This window comes from Macrosteles quadrilineatus, unplaced genomic scaffold (assembly GCF_028750875.1).
Source record: "Macrosteles quadrilineatus isolate MER2022 unplaced genomic scaffold, UCM_ALF_1.0 Scaffold_5__1_contigs__length_97177068, whole genome shotgun sequence".
In the NCBI taxonomy this organism is placed as follows: Eukaryota; Metazoa; Arthropoda; class Insecta; order Hemiptera; family Cicadellidae; genus Macrosteles; species Macrosteles quadrilineatus.
In genome coordinates, this window is record NW_026542598.1 from 88,342,368 (window position 1) to 88,364,439 (window position 22,072).

The following is a 22,072-nucleotide window of genomic DNA, read 5'->3' on the forward strand; positions in this document are numbered from 1 at the left end:
GCATGAACCATGCAAGTGCTTTTAAAATCCCATACAACAATCAGGAACTGTGCGATCCAAAACATTACCTTGGAAATCTGTTTGAATCCAGTATAACAACGATGCAAACAGGTATGTTGTGCAAAGTCAACATTAAACATAAACATGCTAAGGAGAACATAGACCATGCGAGGATTGTCGTTTATATAGTAAATTATAGTTTGATCATTTCCGATTTTATGATGGCAAGAATGCTAGAATGATTTTTCAGTAACAAACAATATTTCAACGTGTGTTCGTATGTACTGTAAATTATGCTTTTTTAACATCAAGTACTGTAATATCTTTTAAGTTTGCTGGAAGATTTTCAACAAAAAAACCAACGTCTGGTTTCTTTGGATTAAAATGTTGTTTATCGAAAGCTGATTCTCTGTATGGTCTTAAAGAAATAGTTAAAAACAGTATGGTACTTTGGTATTATCCGGAGACCACTTATTTTAGAGATTTTTTTACCGAAGACCAAAAATAACTCCACAATTGGAAAAAAACATACTTTAATTGACTTGCAGTCCAAATTTGACGTGATTATGATTAGCGGCCTTTGAGTTCTGCCTCCCAGAAGGCAGCGATGTTGGCAAGGATTGAGTTGAATGCGTCGCCGCTGCTATACTCCGCCAAGTAGGTATACAGCGCACTGCGGCGGTTATATTAGGTTGAGTTATCAAAAATGTGTTTGTAGGACTTTCCTCGTTTGGTTATGAATCGAACGATGCCAGATGAGTCGTACTTTCGCCTGCCAAATACCCCATATACAGGCGGTCACAGATGATGCGTGCGCTCCGGTCAACTACATGACATTTGCCTACTTGGAGGGGATTTGGCGTGCGGAAATATGACCGTTTGATTCATAACGAAACAAGGAAAGTCCTACAAACCTATTTATGATAACCCAACCTAACATAACCGCCACAGCGCGCTGTATAATGGTGGCCTCCGGATAATACCAAAGTACCAACAGAATATTGACTAGAAAATCAACAATTGACAACAATTGCATCTAGGTGTAAATTTTTATTCAAACGCCAGATCAAAAATAAATTTAATTTACAAAATAATGTTAATGTAAAACCTCACTAACTCGACACCCGGTAACTCAACAGTCAACAGCTGACAGGACAAACATCTAGCTAAATTTGTCTTACTAGTGTGTTTGACTTTTCAAGGAGCATTTCATATAATTTAGTTCTAATTGTTGAATATTTTACATTTCTTTGGAGATTGTTATTTAACATGTAAAAATACTCATGTAAGTATTGAATTTATGGATAAATCGACAACCTCTGGGTCCACAAATTGTTGAGATAGTGAGGTTCTACTTTATGTACTTTCAATCATTTGTTGTCTTGAATTTGTTGCAATTTAAACTGAAGCTAATAAACTCATTGACACAAGCTCCTGAAATTACACTGACTGAAAGTATCTCAAATAACAACAGGTTAAATATAAAATCATTGTGGATTGGTGATTTTTAAAATGGGACCATTTGCTGCGGGATTCTTTAAGCACAAAACAGTGTACCCACTTTTCTACATTGTGTATTCCATCAATGAAGGACATTAGATGCCAAGCTGACTTCACAATTTATTTATTTATTTAGTTGTCAGACTATTCAGCAATTTCGGCAATTTACATTACATCTAAATAAATTCTACAACATTTTACTGAATAATTTTAAAATTAGATGCAAATTCACACTGAATCGCTAACTACATTGGACGAGTTAAAAAAAAAAAATCAAGATCTAAGTGAAAAAATATTAAGGAAAAGCAGGCTAGACGCATGCATACCTGGTCCAAATCATTTCCCTCTGGGTGCCCCTCGTTAGTAACTTCTACAGCCTCGCTTGAATTAGTTACAGACAATGGTTCCGTTAGCATAAGCTGTTGACACTGGCAATCTTCACTAGAGCATTGGTGGTCTTCACAAGACATTTTTCGCTGAAGCTGTTCTACAATTAATGGTGACTGGGGGGCACTGAGAAAAGCGTGGGTTAGTTCTAGCGAGTTCATCGGTATTTCAGTTGCAATCGGCTCGTAATTGACCGTCTCTTTCGGTTGATCGGGAACAGAATTCGCTACAAACACCGTTTGTTCCTGTGGTATTGGCATCGGTGTAGCAACATTTGACGATTGAGAAGCATACTGTTCCTGTTGGGGAGGAACTGAATTTGAGTCAGAAAATGTTGGCGGAAATTGTTGCCCTGTCTGAGGGGGAATGAAAGTTTGGTTTGGAACTGGAGCTGTGAAATGAGTTTGCTGATTGGCTGGTACAAAATTTTCAGCTTGGGTCGTTTGTGAAGGGAAATTCACCTGTGAAGTGAAATGCCCCTGATTGGGCGCCGGTGCAGTAAAATTCTCCGTACCAGCCTGATGTGTGAAATTCCCCTGCGGCAAAGTACCTGAGAAATTTCCTTGATTGGGAGCCGACACATTGAAACCTTCAGGTTGAGTTTGCGCTGGGAAATTAGCCTGAGTAGCAGAAGCCGTATATTGCTGATTAGTAGCTGGAGCGACAAAATTATCTGGTTGAGTTTGCGGAGCGAAATTCCCCTGTTGGGGTACAGGAGCGATAAAACCATCGGGTCGAGTTGTCGGCAACGAGTATTGAGCTTGAGAAGAGGTTGTGAAATGTTCATGGTTAACCGCAGGTGCAAACTGTTGGGAGGTGGAAACAGAGTAAGTCGCTGAAGGAACGGGGACTGTGAAATTAGATTGTGAAGTCCCAAACTCTGCCTGCGAGTTGTTGGGGAAATGTGTCGGTTGAGGCCCAGATGCGGGATAACCTTCACCCTGCGAAGGAGGGAAACTTTCTTGAGATTGACCTGTGAAATGGCCTTGCGGAGGATATTGACTCTGAGAAATATTTTCCGACTCTTGTCCGGTAAGTACTGGGAACGCTACACTATCCTGACTCGCAGTGTTATCCACAGTTTTGTGTGTCTCGGACTGATTATCCGCGGGTATGTTAGACATGGTGCACTGGTAGTATTGGGTATAGTATGCGGGATTAAGCACAGACTGTGGCGGAAGCACCCCTTTCTGTCCGTCAGCCTCACTTACATCCTGTTTTCCCTCTATAGCTTCCGGTTCCGTTGCGTTGACTTCATCCTGAAAACAACACTTCATGGTTTAGTTTCATAGTTAGTTTGTGGCAGAAACTTTAATCTTTAAGTTACATAAATGTTTCAGCAGATATTACACACCACATAGTCTTATGAATTCAAATTTGAAATTTTACTTTTCTTTATCTTCCATTAAAACATTTACTTTACATATTTTCAAAGAGCTAAAATTATAAGTTCAAGAACTGAAAAAAAAACTGACTGATTAAAAATGTTAACTAAGGATATTTTTTCTAACATCATTGAAGGTAACATCTTAATCAAATAATATTACAATAACTTACACTTAAAAACATATGTAGATGGATTTATATATATTTAATAGTATGGCATTGTAGCAATTATAAGCACAACTCAATGGTTACTTATACTCCCCCTTATGGTTAGCTTGCTCCCCCTAGTCGGGACTTATAGCTTGATTCTTACCTTGCATTTTTCTCATTATTTCTACAGCCAATTCAAATTATATTTAAAAAATACCAATCTAAAAAGAAACATAAATATTCTAAAAAAAATCAAATAAACATTAGCGCCTTCTTAAAAGTCGCAAGGATAATTTACACGATACATTCGTACACAATTATGTTTTTAGCCCTTCTAAATGTAAACTACGGTGTAATAACCTTCAATGAAGCGCTAGGCAGTAGCTGAGACGTCTGGATGGGTGAGTAGAGGGGGGTCTGTGTGTACGAGCCGCTGACACTGAGGAACGTCAATGGTTGTGTCGGAGCGAACATATCATGCTCAGACTATACACAATTAGTGGTTAGCACACCCAAGACCACACAGACATGTGTTACACAAAGATGTATGATGGTAAAGTTAACTTACGACTAACGCTTTACTAATTCACAATAGACGATGTACACTGTTGTTACCAGGAAAATTTAACGGGTTGGAAGTTTTCCAAGGGTCCCTAGGGGTTTCCAAGGTGTTTGAGAAGAAAAATTTCAGGAGAGTTCCCGAGGAAAGTTGTATGTTAAAACTCTGTTTGTTGTTGTACTGTATGTACATTTTGTATTGTATGTAGTGCTTCTTTAATATTGTGTCCCCTTACCATCAATAAACTGGCCTAGATGTAGGTTGTAGGCCTAGATGTAAATAGGAAAAATGAACTACAGTGCTTTAAATTAGAAAATCATAATGAAAACAGATTTTGCAGCTGTATATGAAATTTTATCACAATTATAGGACAAAACATATCATTGAATTCCTAGTTTGGGGGTAACGGTAATCAAAATTTAGAAAACTAACATTTTTAGTCGTATGTGAAATAGACATCTGTATCGCAAGTGTATCTCAGGTGATGTATCAAATAAAAAAGTCAAATAGGCATCAAACAGTAGTTTTCACTCTTACAACACAAGGGCCTCATCGTGATTGGTCAAAGTGAACCTTTGATAACATGCTAGCTTGTAAAAACAATTACAAGTATATCAACCCAGTTATAGCATACGAAACATATAATTTCATTATTCTTGAACATAAAAGTTAACAATTTACAAACAGACATCCCTCGTCACTATTAACAAACAATTTGAAAATATGAATGAAATGATCGATTAATCCACCAAACTTAAATTCACAGATTAGACATTACCGGATTTAACATTGTTTGTGGCAAAAGCAATTAATTTTCAGATAAACACCATCCTACCTTTTGGTACGTTTGAGGAACCATCTCTGCAGGGATGAAATGGAAACCATCATTTTGAGGTTGAGGAGTCACTGCTCCCTGTTGGGGTAGAGTGTAAACAGTCTGCGAGATCCTTCCATGTTGTTGACTAGATGAGTGCGGAGGCATGAGTTGGTCGGGCGGATGTTGTTGAGTGTAGACAAACTGTTGTTGAGAATCTTGAGGCATTTCATGCTGGGAAACTCGTTGCTGCTGCATCTGTGGTGGTTGCAGCTGTTGTTGTTGTTGCTGATCTTGCAACAGAAGATGTGTCATCTGCTGTTGTCCTTCCATATGATGAGTTGCTTGCTGTGGTAACTCATGCTGCGATATTCGCTGCTGCTGCATTTGTGGCGCTGTAAGTTGCTGAGTTGTTTGCGAATGTCCAATTACCTGATGCTGACCTTCCATCGAGTGAGTCTGTGGAATCTGATGTGATATTTGAGTTTGCTGCAACTGTTGCTGGGACATTTCCGGTTGGGATAGTCGTTGTTGAGGCATTTGAGGGGTCTGAAGCTGTTGATGAGGCATTTCCGGTTGGGATAGCCGCTGGTGAGGCATTTGAGGCATTTGCAATTGCTGATGGGGCATTTCGGGTTGAGAAATTCGGTGCTGTGGCATTTGAGGTTGCTGAAGTTGCTGTTGAGGCATTTGAGGTTGCTGCAACTGTTGCTGAGAAATGTCGTGTTGAGACAATATCTGCTGAGTCATTTGAGGTTGTTGTATTTGTTGTTGTGACATGTCTTGTGTCATAATTTGCGGTGGCATCTGAGGTTGTTGCATTGTTTGCTGGGACATGTCTTGTGTTAATAATTGCTGCGGCATTTGAGGTTGATGCAATTGTTGTTGCTGGGGTATTTCCTGTGTCGACATCCTTTGATGAGGCATTTGTGGTTGCTGCAATTGTTGTTGCTGGGGTATTTCCTGTGTTGACATCCTTTGTTGAGGCATTTGAGGTTGTTGCAATTGTTGATGCTGGGGCATCTCTTGAGTGGACAACCTTTGATGGGGCATTTGTGGTTGTTGTAATTGTTGCTGGGGTATTTCCTGTGTCGATATCCTTTGTTGAGGCATTTGAGGTTGCTGCAATTGTTGCTGGGGTATTTCCTGTGTCGATATCCTTTGTTGAGGCATTTGTGGTTGTTGTAATTGTTGTTGCTGGGACAGCTCTTGAGTTGACATCCTTTGCTGAGGAATTTGAGGTTGCTGTAATTGCTGTTGCTGGGGCATTTCTTGAGTAGACAATGACCTTTGATGGGGCATTTGAGGTTGTTGTAATTGCTGTTGCTGGGGAATTTCTTGAGTAGACAATGACCTTTGCTGAGGCATTTGAGGTTGTTGCAAATGTTGTTGCTGGGGTATTTCCTGTGTCGACATCCTTTGCTGAGGTATTTGAGGTTGCTGCAATTGTTGTTGCTGGGGTATTTCCTGTGTTGACATCCTTTGTTGAGGCATTTGAGGTTGTTGCAATTGTTGCTGCTGGGGCATCTCTTGAGTGGACAACCTTTGCTGGGGCATTTGAGGTTGCTGCAACTGTTGTTGTGACATTTCTTGATACTGGTGTGGTATTTCTTGATACTGTTGGGACATGTCTTGGTACTGCTGGTTCATCTGTTGAGGCATCTGTTGTTGCTGCTGCTGCTGCTGGATTTGAGGCATTTGCTGGGACATTGACTGCTGTTGTTGCAAAATCTGATTCTGTTGGTTCATTTGTTGTTGCTGAGGTATCTGTTGGGATGTTTGCTGCTGATATTGTTGTTGGTTCTGCTGAGACAGTTGTTGCTGAAGCAACTCCAGTGTTTGTATCGGCTGTTGCTGCTGGGTTTGTTGCATATTTTGTTGCAAAACTTGCTGCTGACTGGGCAATGTTTGACCGGGCTGTGTCTGCTGCATCATAATAACTGATTGTGAGTTCCCACCAGTCTGACTCATCTGAAAAAACCAATCTCTTAGCTTTGGTCGCAATTATTAGCACAATTTTTGTATTTAAAAACTCAAGATAATTTTTCTATCCTTAATCTTGGCTTAATCTGCTAAGTTTAAAATATATAAGCAGAAGAGATATATTGTTTAAATATATGATTTTAAAATTCACTAACTTCTTAGTGTACATTTTGTAAAACTTTTAATAAATAACAGGTTTTAGCCAAATATAGCTTATCATTAAATAGTTAAATATGTGGGTTTTTAGTTCAATAGTAAAAATACTCAAGATTGTATATCTTTATTTGGTACAATTTAACTTATTTCATTACATCCAGAGAATATCTGTTTACCCAAAATTATTTTGTAATTTGAGAATAAAAATATATTTTAATTCTCGTTATAAATTGTGCCAATTCAAGTACCAAAATCACAATCTCATTTGTAAGAAAAATAATAAGACCTCCACATTTTTTTAAATTTTATCTATAAATTTTTTTATTTATTACAACCATTTTCATGTTTTGGAAACCTTAGTTTTCAACCCAACTAATCTTTTCCCCATACACACAGGCAGGTCTGCTGGTAACCAGTATATGCAGATGTCAGTGCCAATCAAATGTAACTTTAGTCATGGAGCTGATTGCAATTCCAAGCAATATTCCCAAAAGTATTTAACCTATTTCAGTTCTCAACCACAATACGTTACCTGAGAGTTGAAGAATATCGGCTGAGACTGCGGCACGCTGCTAGACTCCACCAAAGGGATGAAGTTGCCATCGTCGATCACTACAACACAATGATCAATGATCAATCACATCAAAATGTCACCAGCTGCCAAACACAGTCACTTGCCAGCCTCACCTACCCGAGTATTAATAGACACAACAGTAATAAGCATTACATTCATTCAGAAATCAATCAGAGTAATCACAACTGTGTTTTATAGATATCTATGTATTTTAGAACTATTTATTCTTCTTAAAATGTTAAATTGAAAATTCTTATGTGAACTAGTGAATTGTCATTTTTGTGTTTATCTTTTTGATTAGTTGGTGAAAACTTAGTGACTGATTTCACAACTATAGAATGGATGAAAACAACTGAGATAAGTTTATCAGATAGGAAAGGCGAGACAGGAACAATTTTGAGTTTGGTTGGGATAAGGCCAAGTTTTTTATTTACTATCGAAGTATGAATACAATTTAGGAAATAATTATTTTTATAATCAAAAGCTAAAATGTTTGAAATCAACAGCAAAGCAGGCTTAAACCTTTAAATAAGTCCATAGAGACATACGTATATATACAACACAAAAGTAGAAATTTTTGTGGTCTTCAACCACTGGAGAAGTGGCAATGGCCTTCTCTATGGACTTATTTAAAGGCCTGCTTTCCTGTCGATTTCCTTAATAATTCCTGGCAAAATCTTTTTATCAGGTAAATGCTAACATTTCTGTAGTTGAGCAAAGTTTAAATTTAATCCATAATTATTCACAATTTTGAAGGTAGTTGTTTTTGGGATCAGGAATCTGACACCGTCTTCATGTTGACAGGTTGAGGAAGTATTAAAAACGTCACGAGAAAATATTTGTTTGAAAAGATTTTTTCAGATCTTGTTATTATTATTATTTGTTTATTGTTATTGTAATATTTAAAATAATTTCTCACCTGAACAAGAGGTCAAATTTGAGATCGATGGCTTTTACTTATCGTGATGTAAAATATCTGCAATAATCTATTTGATAATGCTTTACTAGAAGGCCTAACTTTAAAAAACGTGCTTTACGATAATTATAAAAACATTTTAGAAGCTGCTACAACAAACAGCTAGTATGATTATAGAATTCAAATTATTTTATACAATAAAAGGCACCAAGATGCAAGCATAACCAAGCCGATTATATTCTGTCTGATTTGTGTTTACCACCAGAGTAAGATTGTAACGTAGAAATGATCGTTAACATCGTAAGTAGGGATGGTCAAGTCTCGAAATTTCGGGAAATTTTCGGGAAATTTTCAATCTTGTTACACGAGACGAGATTACTTTTTGGCCGAGATTTTTATCGAGACGAGAATAAAAAAAAAAAAAAAAAAAAAAATTAAAAACGCCTGCAGAAAGTCAATGCAATACCCGCAATACAGGAGCGTGTTGTAGTTGCGTTTCCTTTTCGAAGGCGTTCTTATTTAATTAATTCTTTTAATGTAAATATTACTTTAATTCTTTTAATGTAAATATTACTTTCATTATTTTAATAATATTACTTTAATAACATTTGAGAAGTTTTGTTAAGTGTAAGCAGTGTGAGGAATGTTTTATTACTATAAAAAAAGTCAAAACAAGTAACTATTTTATAAAAATTAATATTGCTTTTATTTTATGATTTATTTTATTTTAGGATAAGTTGAACTCTATCCTAACTGATATCACCATGTTTCCTAATCGTAGGCATTTTTAATAAGTTAGGCGTGATTAATAAAAAAATGTTATGCTGATGTTATTTAATGAAAGATTGTAAATATTCTTGCCTATTATCATTATTTTAGTATTTAAACAGTCATCTAACAATGTTACAAAATCAGGTAAAAATTTTGAACGTGCATTTCCCGTTGTGTATGAGAAGAGAAATCTCGTCTCGATCTCGTCTCGAAATTTTATGAGTAATAAAAAATCTCAAAAATCTCGTCTCGTCTCGTCTCGAACCAAAAAATCCAATCTCGTCCATCCCTAATCGTAAGTTTCATACTGAGCCATGGAAACTAATCTACTCATTAACATAGACAAGTGAAGGTTGAAAAGTCATTATCACAACAGCTGTAGATAGTACACTATCAACAATTATTGACACATACCTTGAAGGTTGGTTGGTAAAATAGTTCTCATTGGCCTGCCTAACTTGCTATCTTTGAAAACCTGAGGGTAGGGACAAGTGCGGTTGGGTTAGGTTAGGCTAGAATTGAGGCATTACCTAAACCCTAGGATTGTGTATTGACACACAGGTTTACAACTTAAATAGTGATAGTGAATTTACAGAAACGGTCCCAATGTCAACATAAGTGAAACTGGGCAGAAACAACATTTTTAAGTGAAGTTTCTGTAGTACTCCCTTGATAGATAAACAGTTTGAGGCTAACATAGCGTGGTGTCTTACCTCCCAAAGCCTCGTCGAAGGCCGGAGTCTGCATAGTGTGACTCTTGCGGTCTTCTCTATCTCTCAGCAAAGCGTTGACCTGAGCCATCAACATCTTGGCTACTTGAGGTGCGTCCTCACTGAGAATCAGCCCTGACTTGGCCTGGGTACAAAACAAAATTAAATAGACTTGTAGATATTTATGGATGGAAACCAGTTAGTACATAGACAGGTTTCCTTTAAGATAAGTCTATTACTGTGTGATAGGAGAACCTAAAAGTCAAACCTTCAAGGCAGGATGTTTTACTGCCTGCCAGGTCCCGTAACAGCAGTCAAACCGTTTGCTGATCAACATAAGTGTTAGTGCTAGTCATGATTAAATTAGTGATTTCATCTCAAAATATACTTTATATCTAGAAAGAGTTCACTCTGGTACGAGGTACCCAAAAATACTTTTCACTATCCCTACAAAATTTGAATTTTTTTCTCACATATTTTTTACGAGACCGAAAGACATCTCTCACCCAACTATAAAACTCTTTGGTTGAAAATTCTGTCAGTGAAGTGAAATATTCTAGTTTTTATGTACCTATAGTAGGCTATAACCTTTTTATGTTTCTTGTACCTCAGTGGACTGTTTCCACTCATGTAAGCCTGTTATTCTAACAAAAATTCCTTGTTTCTGTTTAAGATAGTTTATCTGATTTACATCTATGAATATAGCTAATCCAGACATTAGCAACAACCTAACAGTTTCTCAACTTGAAATTGTTGAACATACCATTTCTGACGACACTTCATCGGCGTTGTCAGTAGCCATGTCAAAGTCAAACTGGATAGCCTCATTCTCCTTGTGTTTATTACTTCTCTTCTTCGGATCGATAACTCTCAGACGGAATTCCACTTTGGTCGTGTTAGAAATTACAGCTTCATCCCTCGACACCATCTCCAGCCGCAGACCAACGTCTTCGGCGAAAAACTCATGAGCTAGCAGCTCTTTGATGCCAGGCCTGAAATCGAATATTCTTGGATGATTGGATTCAAAAATTTGATTGGATGTGAAAATTTGATTTCTGTATACACAGAAGATGATTAGAAGACACGTTAAAGTATAACAAGAAAGAAGAAAGTCAAATCAAATGGTTTTACTTAGTCATTAGACTACATTTCACAATGGCTACACCCACCTTTCCTCCTTCTTTAGTCGAATACACCTTTCGATCACATCCCTCACCTCAGGGTTCTCCACCTTGTCAAAGCTGGCTGGTTTGATCCCCTGTGAGAAAAAATATTTCTGTAGTAAAATATAGTCAAAGTGAGGTACACATTTTAAGATTATTAAATTAAGATTAATTTGAATTTACTTTAAAATCTGTCTTAAAAAAACTTATTATACATACATCAAATAAAAGATAAACTCAAATAGTTTTGTCTGCAAACCTACACCTGTTCAATAACACCATTCTTCATATGGCAAAACTCACCCTAATAAAGGTAAGTAAAGGCCTACTTTTACATCATTAAAAAATATACAGAGTGAAAACTTACGCTAATGACTTTCTTGTATATCTGGGCCGGCCCAGTACATTCCGAGTAAGGGTATTCCGAAGTCGCCATCTCCAACATACACATGCCGAAAGCGTAAACATCCACTGCTTCGTCGTAATGTTCCTCGTACATTTCCGGAGCCATGAATTCTGGCGTTCCTGAAATAAAATTCATTGGATACAGTTACAGAATTACCACCAAGGGTTTTGCTTGTTTTTTGAAGATAGAATTCTTTCTCCTAAGTAATCTAGAGTTATTGTATAATTTACTGCAAACTAGATCCAAATGGCAGCAACTTAAACACATTACTAAAGCTATAGTTAAGGGAAAAATTTTGAGCATGGTCATCCAAGACAGGCCTATATCATAAACATAACACCAAAAACACTTTTAGTACTATTTACTACTTCAATTAAAATCCATGTGTGTAGCCCTCTGAGCTGTTGGACATAATGCAAGACTAAATTACTTACATAATCCCGTCACAGCTCAATAAAATATGTCAATTCACATGTTTCCGTGTTAAAACACCATAGTCAGCTTCAGGTACATATGTAGAGTTGATCAGTAGTTAACATTGTCAGAAATAAACACAGTACAAAAACAAATAAATACATAAAACAGTTCAACAATTTAGAATCAGGCTTGTTCTAACAAAAGATGACCGACCGCACAGGTAGCAAGGGACAGACTCAAACCATGTCTGTCCCTTGCTACCTGTGCGGTCGGTCATATTTTGTTAGAACAAGCCTGTATCTTAAATGTTTAATTGTTTTAAGTAGTTATTGACCTTAAACTTTTAAAACAAATTGTATAACCTCAACATCTTAATGCGTGGGAATCTTATTTTATAGAAAAAACCGACCAAAATTATTTGTTAAATAGTGAAGACCCCAATTATTAACTCGGAATTACTGAAAATAATTACATCAAGAACAAAACTGTAGGCTAATATATCCGAAATTCAAAAGACTATTTTTCTAATATTATTTTTATATATTTTTCCTATATCCTTTACATTATCTGATTTAACTTTATTTCTTTATTTAAAATGTATTTATTATTAAGAATTTTTTTCTTTTTGTACTCGTGTAAACACAGCATGACTATGGAAATCTAGTTTCCGAAAGCGCTAAATTTGTTGAATATCGTTTTGTGGAACATTTAAATTTAGTTATACATTTCATAATCAATCGAAAAATGATTGTGAAAGCACATTAATTATTCACCGTTTTGTAAAAGAAGTTTATAGTCATAAAGCATGAAATTTAGATCGTAGCATATTACATTTAAACATTTTGAACAGTCAACAGTTTTACTAACCAATGACAGATTTTGCAAAAGATCTGTTTTTCAGTGTAGCCAGCCCCAAATCTCCGATCTTGACGCTGCCAGTGGTTCCAGTGATGAAAATGTTGTCGCATTTGAGGTCCCTGTGTATAATGGGAGGCGATCGGGAATGCAGGAACTGTAAACCCTTCAGGATTTGACGACACCATGACTTTAATACTTTGGGATTTATCTTTTTGAATCGGCGGAGATAGCTGGAATAAAAATATCAAATTAGTTTTTGGTGAATAATAGACTAATTTAAAGTGAATTGAATAATAGTGTGGTACAGGAAACTATGTTTAGTACAAAAATAAAATTTAAATCACCCTAAATTCAAACTCAAATTAAGTTTATTATATTTATAATTCCCTTTACATTTCATTTTCATAATATACTAAGATGTAAATACTTGACTATACTTTACTTTTCATTGGAATGGCGACCATAAAATAGGTATTTTAAGCCAAGTACCTACAATTTATATGAATGGAGATGAGTGTAGGATGAGTGGTCCGATTTTGTAGTCTTAAAAGTGACTAAGGCCGACATATTCCTTAGACACAGCTTCTAATTTCATGGTGAGGTAGCCTCTGGATCACTAAATTTAAGCTAAAAAGTTTTAGCTTAGTACAAAGCCAAAAAACAAAGCCAGGTAACTTAAAACTTTTTAGCTTAGACACAGCTGTTAATTAACAGCTCATACTGTTAATGGCAACTAAGGGACCTACAGTTCATAGTGGAATCCGAACCAGATTTTTGCCTTGGTATAACGGATTGGTCTAATTATCAGGATAGTCGTAGTACTCACTAGTGCGGACGTTAATCCATACCAGGGAGTATCACATCCACAGTGCATGCCTATAATAATCCACAATTTGTGACCTCCTAGTAGCTGGATTACAGGTCGACGCCACTGTATTTAACTCTGCAGTGATAGCATATAATAATGTAAGCTTTCTCAATAAAGGCATTTTATCATGTTCGTCTTCATCGACAGAAATCACCAAAACTCACGTTTTAAGTGTTCCTGAAGTCATGAGTTCAGTCACCAACACAATGTATTTACGCTTGGTCAAGGTCACCTCCCAATAGTCGTAGAAGCGGACGATGTTAGGATGTTGTAGCCCCTTCAACATCTCCGCCTCCTCTCTAAATCTCTGCCGTTCATTTTTGTTGAGTTTCTTTTCCTGTAAAGCATAAAACGTGTATCAATATCAATTTTGATTATGTTTACTTTGACGGAAATGGCCTATGTAATAAAAGCAACAGCAAAAGTAGGTATAGTACATACATAGTAGCGCTATGTTGTCCATCAATATAATGTAACATATGTGCTAATCGTTGGTTTTTTGAACATTTTCCCTGTTTTCTAGGTAAAGTTTTTTTTTTTTTACAAGTACTGGTAATGGTTTTTTATGGTAGGCCTAATGCTTACTTAGTAACTGAAGGTTTCAAGTTAGTTTTATAGAAAACATGGAGAAAGGACACTTTAATACTAAACTTTGTCTTAGTTCAAAACTGTGAATTTTTTTTATTTATTTATTAGGCTTAAGATTAATGAAGAAGACATTGAGGAAGACAATTTCTAATCTCACAGCGCACTAGGTATTTAAATTACAAGCACTTTGTTATTTTAAAAATAATTTGAGATGTTAAACAACTCTTCAACGGCTATTTGAAATTAACATAAACAACATTGCTCTTATGGCGGGAAAATCCAAGATGGCCAGCTTCCATGGACTCAATTATAAAAAATTACAAAACTGCAGAGAAATTTTCTGATCCAACACTGCACTAGATATTTAAATTACAATCATTAACCAGGGAGTACTAGAGTAAAATATATAAAATATTTTTTAATGATAAATAAATAACCCTTCAACAGCTATTTAAAATAATCCAAGATTGCTGCTAGCCTCTAAGGACTCTTTGATAACAGAATTGATTCAAAACTGAAAATAATGTTTCTGTAACTGCAAACACTTCAAAACTGCTAGACATCTTTAAACAATCAAAAGAGGCCGCCAATCTCTTTAAATAAAAAAATAAAAAAAATGTTTCAAATCATAATATTCATAGATTAATTGAGTATCTAAATATATAAAAGGCCCTCACTGACTGACTCACTCACTCACTCACTCATCACTATTTCTCTTACTTCCCATTTACCTAGGAGGCTGAAATTTGGTACACTGATTATTTAGGCATTAAATAGGAAAACTAAGCTGTTTTTATTCTGATCGGACTCAAGGGCTCCGCCCCAGTGGCTCTGGAGTTTCCCATGTTAACCTTATGAGTTCTCATATTTAAATGGAATTAATGAATCTTAACAGCTGTTTCAATTAAACAAGTTGGTTCTGTTCTATGATGTTCAATATAGCATTAAAGTTACAAGGATTACCAACAGGGTGCAGCAATATTATTTCTTTTATATTTATGACAACAGCTAATGAAAAGGTGAGTGAGCGTAGCGAACGAACTTCAACCTGGAGGCGAGTTAGCGTAGCGAACGAGCTAACCTGAAGGCAAGTGAGCGCAGCGAACGAACTCCAACCTAAAGGTGAGTGAGCGTAGCGAACGAACTTCAACCAGGACCTGATTGAGCTATGCGAACGAGCTCACTTATGAAGTTAAACGGGGCGCCCGCGGGTACAGCTAGTATTATATAAAAGGCAAAGCCCTCACTGACTGACTCACTCATCACTAATTCTCCCACTTCCCATTTACCTAGGAGGCTGAAATTTGGTACACTGATTCTTTAGGCATTAAATAGGAAAACTAAGTTGTTTTTATTCAGATCGGACTCTCGGGCTCCGCCCCAGTGGCTCTGGAGTTTCCCATGTTAACCTTATGAGAAATGGAATTAATGAATCTTAACAGCTGTTTCATTAAACAAGTTGGTTCTGTTCTATGTTGTTCAATAGCATTAAAGTTACAAGGATTACCAACAGGATGCAGCACTATTATTTCTTTTACATTTATGACAGCTAATTTGCAACCAAAAGGTGAGTGAGCATAGCGAACGAACTTCAACCTGGAGGCGAGTTAGCGTAGCGAACGAGCTAACCTGAAGGCAAGTGAGCGTAGCGAACGAGCCAACCTGAAGGCAAGTGAGCGCAGCGAACGAGCTCCAACCTAAAGGTGAGTGAGCGTAGCGAACGAGCTCAAACCTAAAGTTGAGTGAGCGTAGCGAACGAACTTCAACCAGGACGTGATTGAGCCATGCGAACGAGATCATCTTGAAAATTAAGAAGTTAAACGGGGCAAAGCCCGCGGGTTACAGCTAGTACCTAATATATGTACAAATAATATACTATAGGCTATATGCGTTATTGATTTGACTGACACAACGTCCTAAAACCAGAGTGTGCAAAAGGAGGGATGTGGAAATGAAAGAAATTGGGGAAATGCAAAGAACAAAAAATTAGAACAAATTGATAAAAATTATAATTTTTACCTGCAGTTCACACCAGGCCACAGCAACACCAGTTTGGGTGTCGAGTCCCCGGTAAACTGTTTTGAAACTTCCTCTTCCAATCTCTTCTTCAAACTTAAGGAATCTGAAGTCAAAACGTTGATGTATACAAATATACTAACAAAATAACAAGTCTTTTTTTTCAAAGAAAAGTATAATAAAAGTAGGTTTGAAAAGCATTAGTTAGGTTTAAAATTTAAGATGTACATACCATAGGCCCTACATTAATCTGTTAAAGATCAAGGAGGTAAACCATTTGGTAAAAAAGCCAATAACAGCATTGACATGTGATCGATAGCATTTGTTGAATCAAAGTAAATCTTTAGCATTATAAAATTACAATTACAACTTCTTTTTTTGTTAAAATATTGACATCACCTATTTCTCCATCTGAGGAAGTTTTTTAGTTAAATTTATCGTGATAGTTATGAACTTAGAAATTTTCACACAAAAGCTAGACTACGACAAGTTCTGTCCACGATAGGTGGTGGAAATTCTTACAGGCGAGCGGATAACCGGACGGGGTCAGTTATGACATAATTTACAGACCTGCCATCATGGGACTGTCCGATGGCCTTCTCCTCGTCGTCATCCTCCTCCACCGGGGGCTCAGACTCTGCCTGTGTGTCTGGCTGTGGGGCCACAGGCTGTGGCGGGTCAGGCTGTGGCGGGTCTGGCTGTGGGGCCACAGGCTGGGGCGGGTCTGGCGGCGCGGCCACAGGCTCCTCCACTGTCTCCTGCAATAACAGACGTTAGTTTATTAGAAATATTCATACACGTTTATATAAAAAATAAAGCCAAAAAGCTTTTAGAAACACACACCTATGTCTTCCCATGACAACTACGGTAATTACTTTCTAAACAGAGTAATTTACAGATGTCTCTTGAAAAATTAGTTATAGGGTGGGAATAATGATTATTACCAAAAATAATACGTAATTAAGATAACAGACCGACTAGGAACTCTTATGTATACTCCTTGATTTGTGGGCATTAAAATTAATCAGTTTATACTTATTTGACAAAAACCAATGTTTAGTACAGCTTATTCATTTGATTTTAAGCTTATTAGATCCTGCAGGTAGCCAACCTACACATCGTTAGATAACCAATATTTCTAATTCTTTAGCCTACCTAAAGATTAAATGAAAAAATTTAGGTACTTAAATTTTAAAAACAAATTACAGTAATGTACTTAAACTTATTCTACCCATTAACCGATATTGTTTACCGTAAGAAATGTGCTATCAGGCCGAACATTGCAGGAAAGGAAGGCTCCTTTCACTAAACTAATCAAATTCCAATCTTGTATCACATGGGATGACTCATTTGACTTTGTGATGGTTTAGTCTAAGTGTGTTGAAATGTCAGTGTTGAACCACTGAGTGTCAACTAAAGACAACGGATTTCAGGTAAAATAATTTAATGAATCTAAAAAATAGTCCATCTGTTAAGGCAAAGAAATCCTACAGTATTTTGCACTCCACACTCCAGGGTGCAAAATACTACAGATTATAATTAATGTTTGCGGACCTGTCTGGAGGGGGAGACGGAAGTCCCATTGATTGCCTTGTCTATGATGCGGCGGCGAGTGAGTAGAGCCTCGGTAGAAGGCCGGGGTCCGCTACCCCCTCTGGAGCCTCGACGCAGCGAACCGCCCGGACCACAGTTGATGACGCGAGGGAGGGAAAGCTGCAATACCAAGGAGAATTAGCGATGAAAAATAAGAATTAGGGGTTAGGAATGAGAAATATGAATCAGAAAAGAGTAAAAACCCGCTGATCCTGCATCGGTCCAAAAATTATTTTTGTATGCTGTTTTAAGCAGTTTTAGCTAAATCATTCTGAGATCAGGAGCAATTATTGTTTAGACGTAAAGAGCAATTGGGAGTGATTGTTCAGAGAAAGGATCGGCCGACATCGGTTGCGTTCTATATAGCAATATTTCCGGTAGTCTCCCAACAACTGCTGTTTTTATAAGCCATTCAGTAATCCAGCATTTTAAAATAATCCAACACCAACGTGCTGAATTAGCGGGCATCTACTTTATGAAAAATGAGGTGAAATGAAAAATGAACATGAGGTGAGGAGAAAATACATGAGAGATTTGGGCTTCAGAGATCAGAAATGAAAGTCATACTTTTACAAATAAAATAATCAGACTTCAGATCGACGAGCAGGCAACAACAGCTTAGGGATAAACCAACTAGGCCTACACATTTCAGAATTGCTGCAATTTTTAGCACTATCTCTTAACAAGTAAACGGTGTTCGAATATGCTTGTGCAGTTAAACATTTTTTACTAATTATGTTTGATATCAAGCACATTCTTTTCCTCTATTTCAATTATAACATTTCAGGTAAAAATGAAAATTGAATTTGAATCCTATGTGTGATCAACTTTTTATATGTGCAAAGAGTCAATCAAAACCAAGGAAATTGGGAGTGGGCCCTGTTCAAATTACCAAATTGTTCAGATTTGCTGGAAATGCAGTAAAATTTCAAAAAAATCAACGATGTGTTTTAATGGCTGTAAATGACCATATATACAGTCGCGGCCAATGCTTGAGTACTATTATTAGTATTTGGTCATCAAATTGAAGGGAAAAGAATGCAGTTTTTTCCATACTTTGTTAATATTCGGAAATGTTAAATGAAATTCGGATTGTCGTCAATCTTATATCAGAATAAAACTGGCAAAGTCTGTATGTCTAGAGCGATCAGCGGACTTAATCTGATGTCTTGACTGAATTTTATAGGCACAAAGTCTCATCCTTTTACAAATAGCATCGTGGAGAGTCAAATCAGGTATGTTTAACTGAAGAATTTGTCGGGCAATTGATTTTTTCAGGCTCCTGAAGCAGGATAGTCAGATTTCTTCGACTTTGACAAAGACTTTGTCATCCATTGTTTTTGGTCGGCCAAGTAAATGACCTTTCAAAACACTTCCTGTCTCACAAAACTGATTAAACCAGCGACAGGTGAATTTAAAAAAATTTAAAATTCAATTTAACACTTGGTTTACACCGTGCAAACCACTGATCACACTGAGCCTTCTGTTGCGCTGTAATCATCGTGGATTAAAGTTTTTGCTGCACGGAAAAACTTTGTTATTTTAACTCCATTTGACGTTTAAATCATTTACTTAACTTGAATAGTCTCCAAAACTACCATTTAAAATCATTGGCATTCTTTTAGATACGGTACCCTGTATATTACTCCCGCCATCACAACACTGTAGGCCTAATGGTTCCCCGCGATCTAAGAAATATCCAGAATTATTTACTGCGATCTCATACTTTCAATCCTATTCCAAATTTTTCGGTTTCATACAAATTTCAAGTCATAAAAATTCACTACAAATTTAGATTTTCCAGATTTCCTGGTCAGCTTATGTGCCATCTATGTGTTTAGTATTTCAGAAAACAGCTTCAAATTCAGTATCAAACTAAGTTTATCCATAAATAGAGACTAGCAAACAAAATAAATTCTATGCTACTAACATAAAAAAACTATGCTATGTTAAAAAGAAAGTCTCCAAACCCAAACACAAAATATTTTAATTCAAATCAAAGTTTATTATTTACACATAAAAAAAACGTAGGCCTATTGGTAATCTGCTTTTTGTTGTGTTCGTTAGATGAAAGCAAATCACCTGAAAATAGAAAATCCAAAATTAACTGATGATTTAATTTAAAAAAATAAAGGTACGAGATCTTATATGGATTCATTTTTTAGACTTGTGAGGATTGGTAGTCATATTTAGTAAGTCAAGTAGAAGTATACGTGACGATTGTGTCCGTTCTAACACTGGGTTCTTGATTGTAGAATATTTATAAAGGGTAGCAGCACCCGACCAGAATCGAAATTCTGTAGTTTTTTGTAATGAAAATTTAGTGCATATGGAATCAATTGCAACGTGTATGAAAATGTGTATTGTGTAGTTAGTTATATTAGGAAAAAGTGTGTAAGGAATTTAGCTTATTAATGGTATTTTTGGTATTTTCCTTATTTTAAGAATAAATATCTCAATTGACTTTGCCAGATACGTATTGTGATTTGTTATATAGCCTGTATGAAGTATGACTGATATTTTCAACTATGATATGTGCCGACCTCCATGCTAAACTGGTTGAATACGTTTCACAAACATGTATTATTTTTTCAAACTTTATGACTTTACCATTCCGTTGCAAAAGACTATGGTTGGTATTAGTCTTGGCTTCTTGTTTAACTGTCACTAACTTGTTTATTAAATGGCTACAACAAATCAAGGAAAGGCGTCTTGTGCATCGGACAATGCTCAAATTGAAGAAATTGTAAATATTCAACAAACTTTCAAAAGTTCAGAAGGAATCCTCGTCGTAACAACATAAGTTGGGTGAGAAAATTTTGTAAAACAGTGACAACGGCTCCAGTTCTAAACTAATCCCGACTCACAGCACCCCTCTTGTTGCTTTGTGGTAGGCCTAGCAATTTTAAACAGGCCTGTTCACAGTTAATTAAGTAGTTACGACAAAACATCCCAAAACTGTATAATTAACCAATTATTTAAGATAGGGAAGGTGCTTATTTTAACCCAAATATGAGTGATGGATAAAATGCTCCATCGTTAGTATTAAGATCGGTTTTTAAGAAAAACACAAAATCTACCCTTTTTAGTCTAGTAGCATTCGTTTTTAAACTAAATGTATTTTTTTATAATTACAATAAACTTTAGACCTATACAGTTTTGTATTTTTTTGTCCCTGAGTGCTAAAAAAGCCTGAGTTTCCCCCCATTTAAGTAAACCTGCTATCCTTTAAATGTTTAATGGATGAATTTTCCATTTATTACTAAACTCACCTTTCGTTCGTTGTTATTGGACTGTCCGAGGCCTGAGTTGCTGGAGCCCGTTGTGCGTGAGGATCGGAACTTGGCTCGGACGTTAGCGACCGCCTCCCGCCTCTCCCTTTCCTCCCCCTCTCGGCCCGTACCTCTCACGTTCCCGTTACTCTCGAATCTAACAAACTCCCCATTTCATCACTTGAAAAATAACATCGGTACATGCATCAATCTAACTTACGACTCTAAACACACTCCCATGTCATGCTTGCCAATAACAAATTGCCCTTCATGCATTGAAAGGCTGATGTTGATAATCCGACAGGTATGGGACATACAAGTTGTGGGATTAACAAGAATTCTGAATTCTTTAGTTTTAATGCTAAATGCCCATGATGAGATGCAAAAACCAATTAAAAAATATTATTTTATGAAGAAGAAATAACGTTATTTTGTTATATTTACAATAGACCTACCACTACCCTATATTAAAGAATACCTACTATAGTGTTAGCTTACATGGGCCTAAAGTACTGAATGTAGATTTAGCAAAAAAACAGAAATTTTGAAAAGTACCTAGGCCTAGGTACACATTAGAAAGGAATAGTTTTTTTTTTTTTTTTTTTTTTTTTTTTATTTGTAAAAGATTCTATGATAATAGGCCTACTTTCTAAAATTTTCTTCAATTTGACGATTGTGTCCGTGCCAACACTGGGTTCTTGATTGTAGAATATTTATAAAGTGTAGCAGCACCCAACCAGCATTGAAATGCTGTGCTGAAGGTCTACGGTAAACATCAACATAGTCAGTTAAATCTGAAATATCACCTTTTAAAGCTCGCTGAATTGCCCAAACATTTCGGACTATCAAGATCACACCGTACCAACTTTGCAATAATTTTTTTAACTTAAAATGACAAGCATTAAGCAAATTGAATAGTATCCCCACCCCACTAAACGAAGCAATAAATCAAGAAGTATGAATCTAATTCCTACCCTATTGACAA

General features: G+C 36.4%; 1 protein-coding gene across 12 annotated transcripts in view; it reads right to left on the reverse strand.

Annotated features, from left to right (window-relative positions):
- Positions 1-22,072, reverse strand: part of LOC128995966 (serine/threonine-protein kinase WNK2) — a 62,534-nt gene that overhangs the window by 36,221 nt on the left and 4,241 nt on the right. For 8 of the 12 annotated variants that reach the window (XM_054421052.1, XM_054421054.1, XM_054421061.1 and 5 more), the window contains exons 3-16: positions 21,088-21,244; positions 17,777-17,935; positions 16,793-16,980; positions 16,226-16,328; positions 13,783-13,955; positions 12,760-12,980; positions 11,437-11,594; positions 11,076-11,164; positions 10,670-10,898; positions 9,910-10,051; positions 7,468-7,547; positions 4,818-6,767; positions 3,784-3,909; positions 1,827-3,146 (exon numbers count right to left, since the gene is read on the reverse strand). In XM_054421052.1, the coding sequence (XP_054277027.1) occupies positions 1,827-3,146; positions 3,784-3,909; positions 4,818-6,767; positions 7,468-7,547; positions 9,910-10,051; positions 10,670-10,898; positions 11,076-11,164; positions 11,437-11,594; positions 12,760-12,980; positions 13,783-13,955; positions 16,226-16,328; positions 16,793-16,980; positions 17,777-17,935; positions 21,088-21,244 (5,095 nt within the window). The remainder of the gene's footprint in view (positions 1-1,826; positions 3,147-3,783; positions 3,910-4,817; positions 6,768-7,467; positions 7,548-9,909; positions 10,052-10,669; positions 10,899-11,075; positions 11,165-11,436; positions 11,595-12,759; positions 12,981-13,782; positions 13,956-16,225; positions 16,329-16,792; positions 16,981-17,776; positions 17,936-21,087; positions 21,245-22,072) is intronic. The other 4 variants (XM_054421062.1, XM_054421058.1, XM_054421063.1 and 1 more) reach the window with 4 other exon arrangements.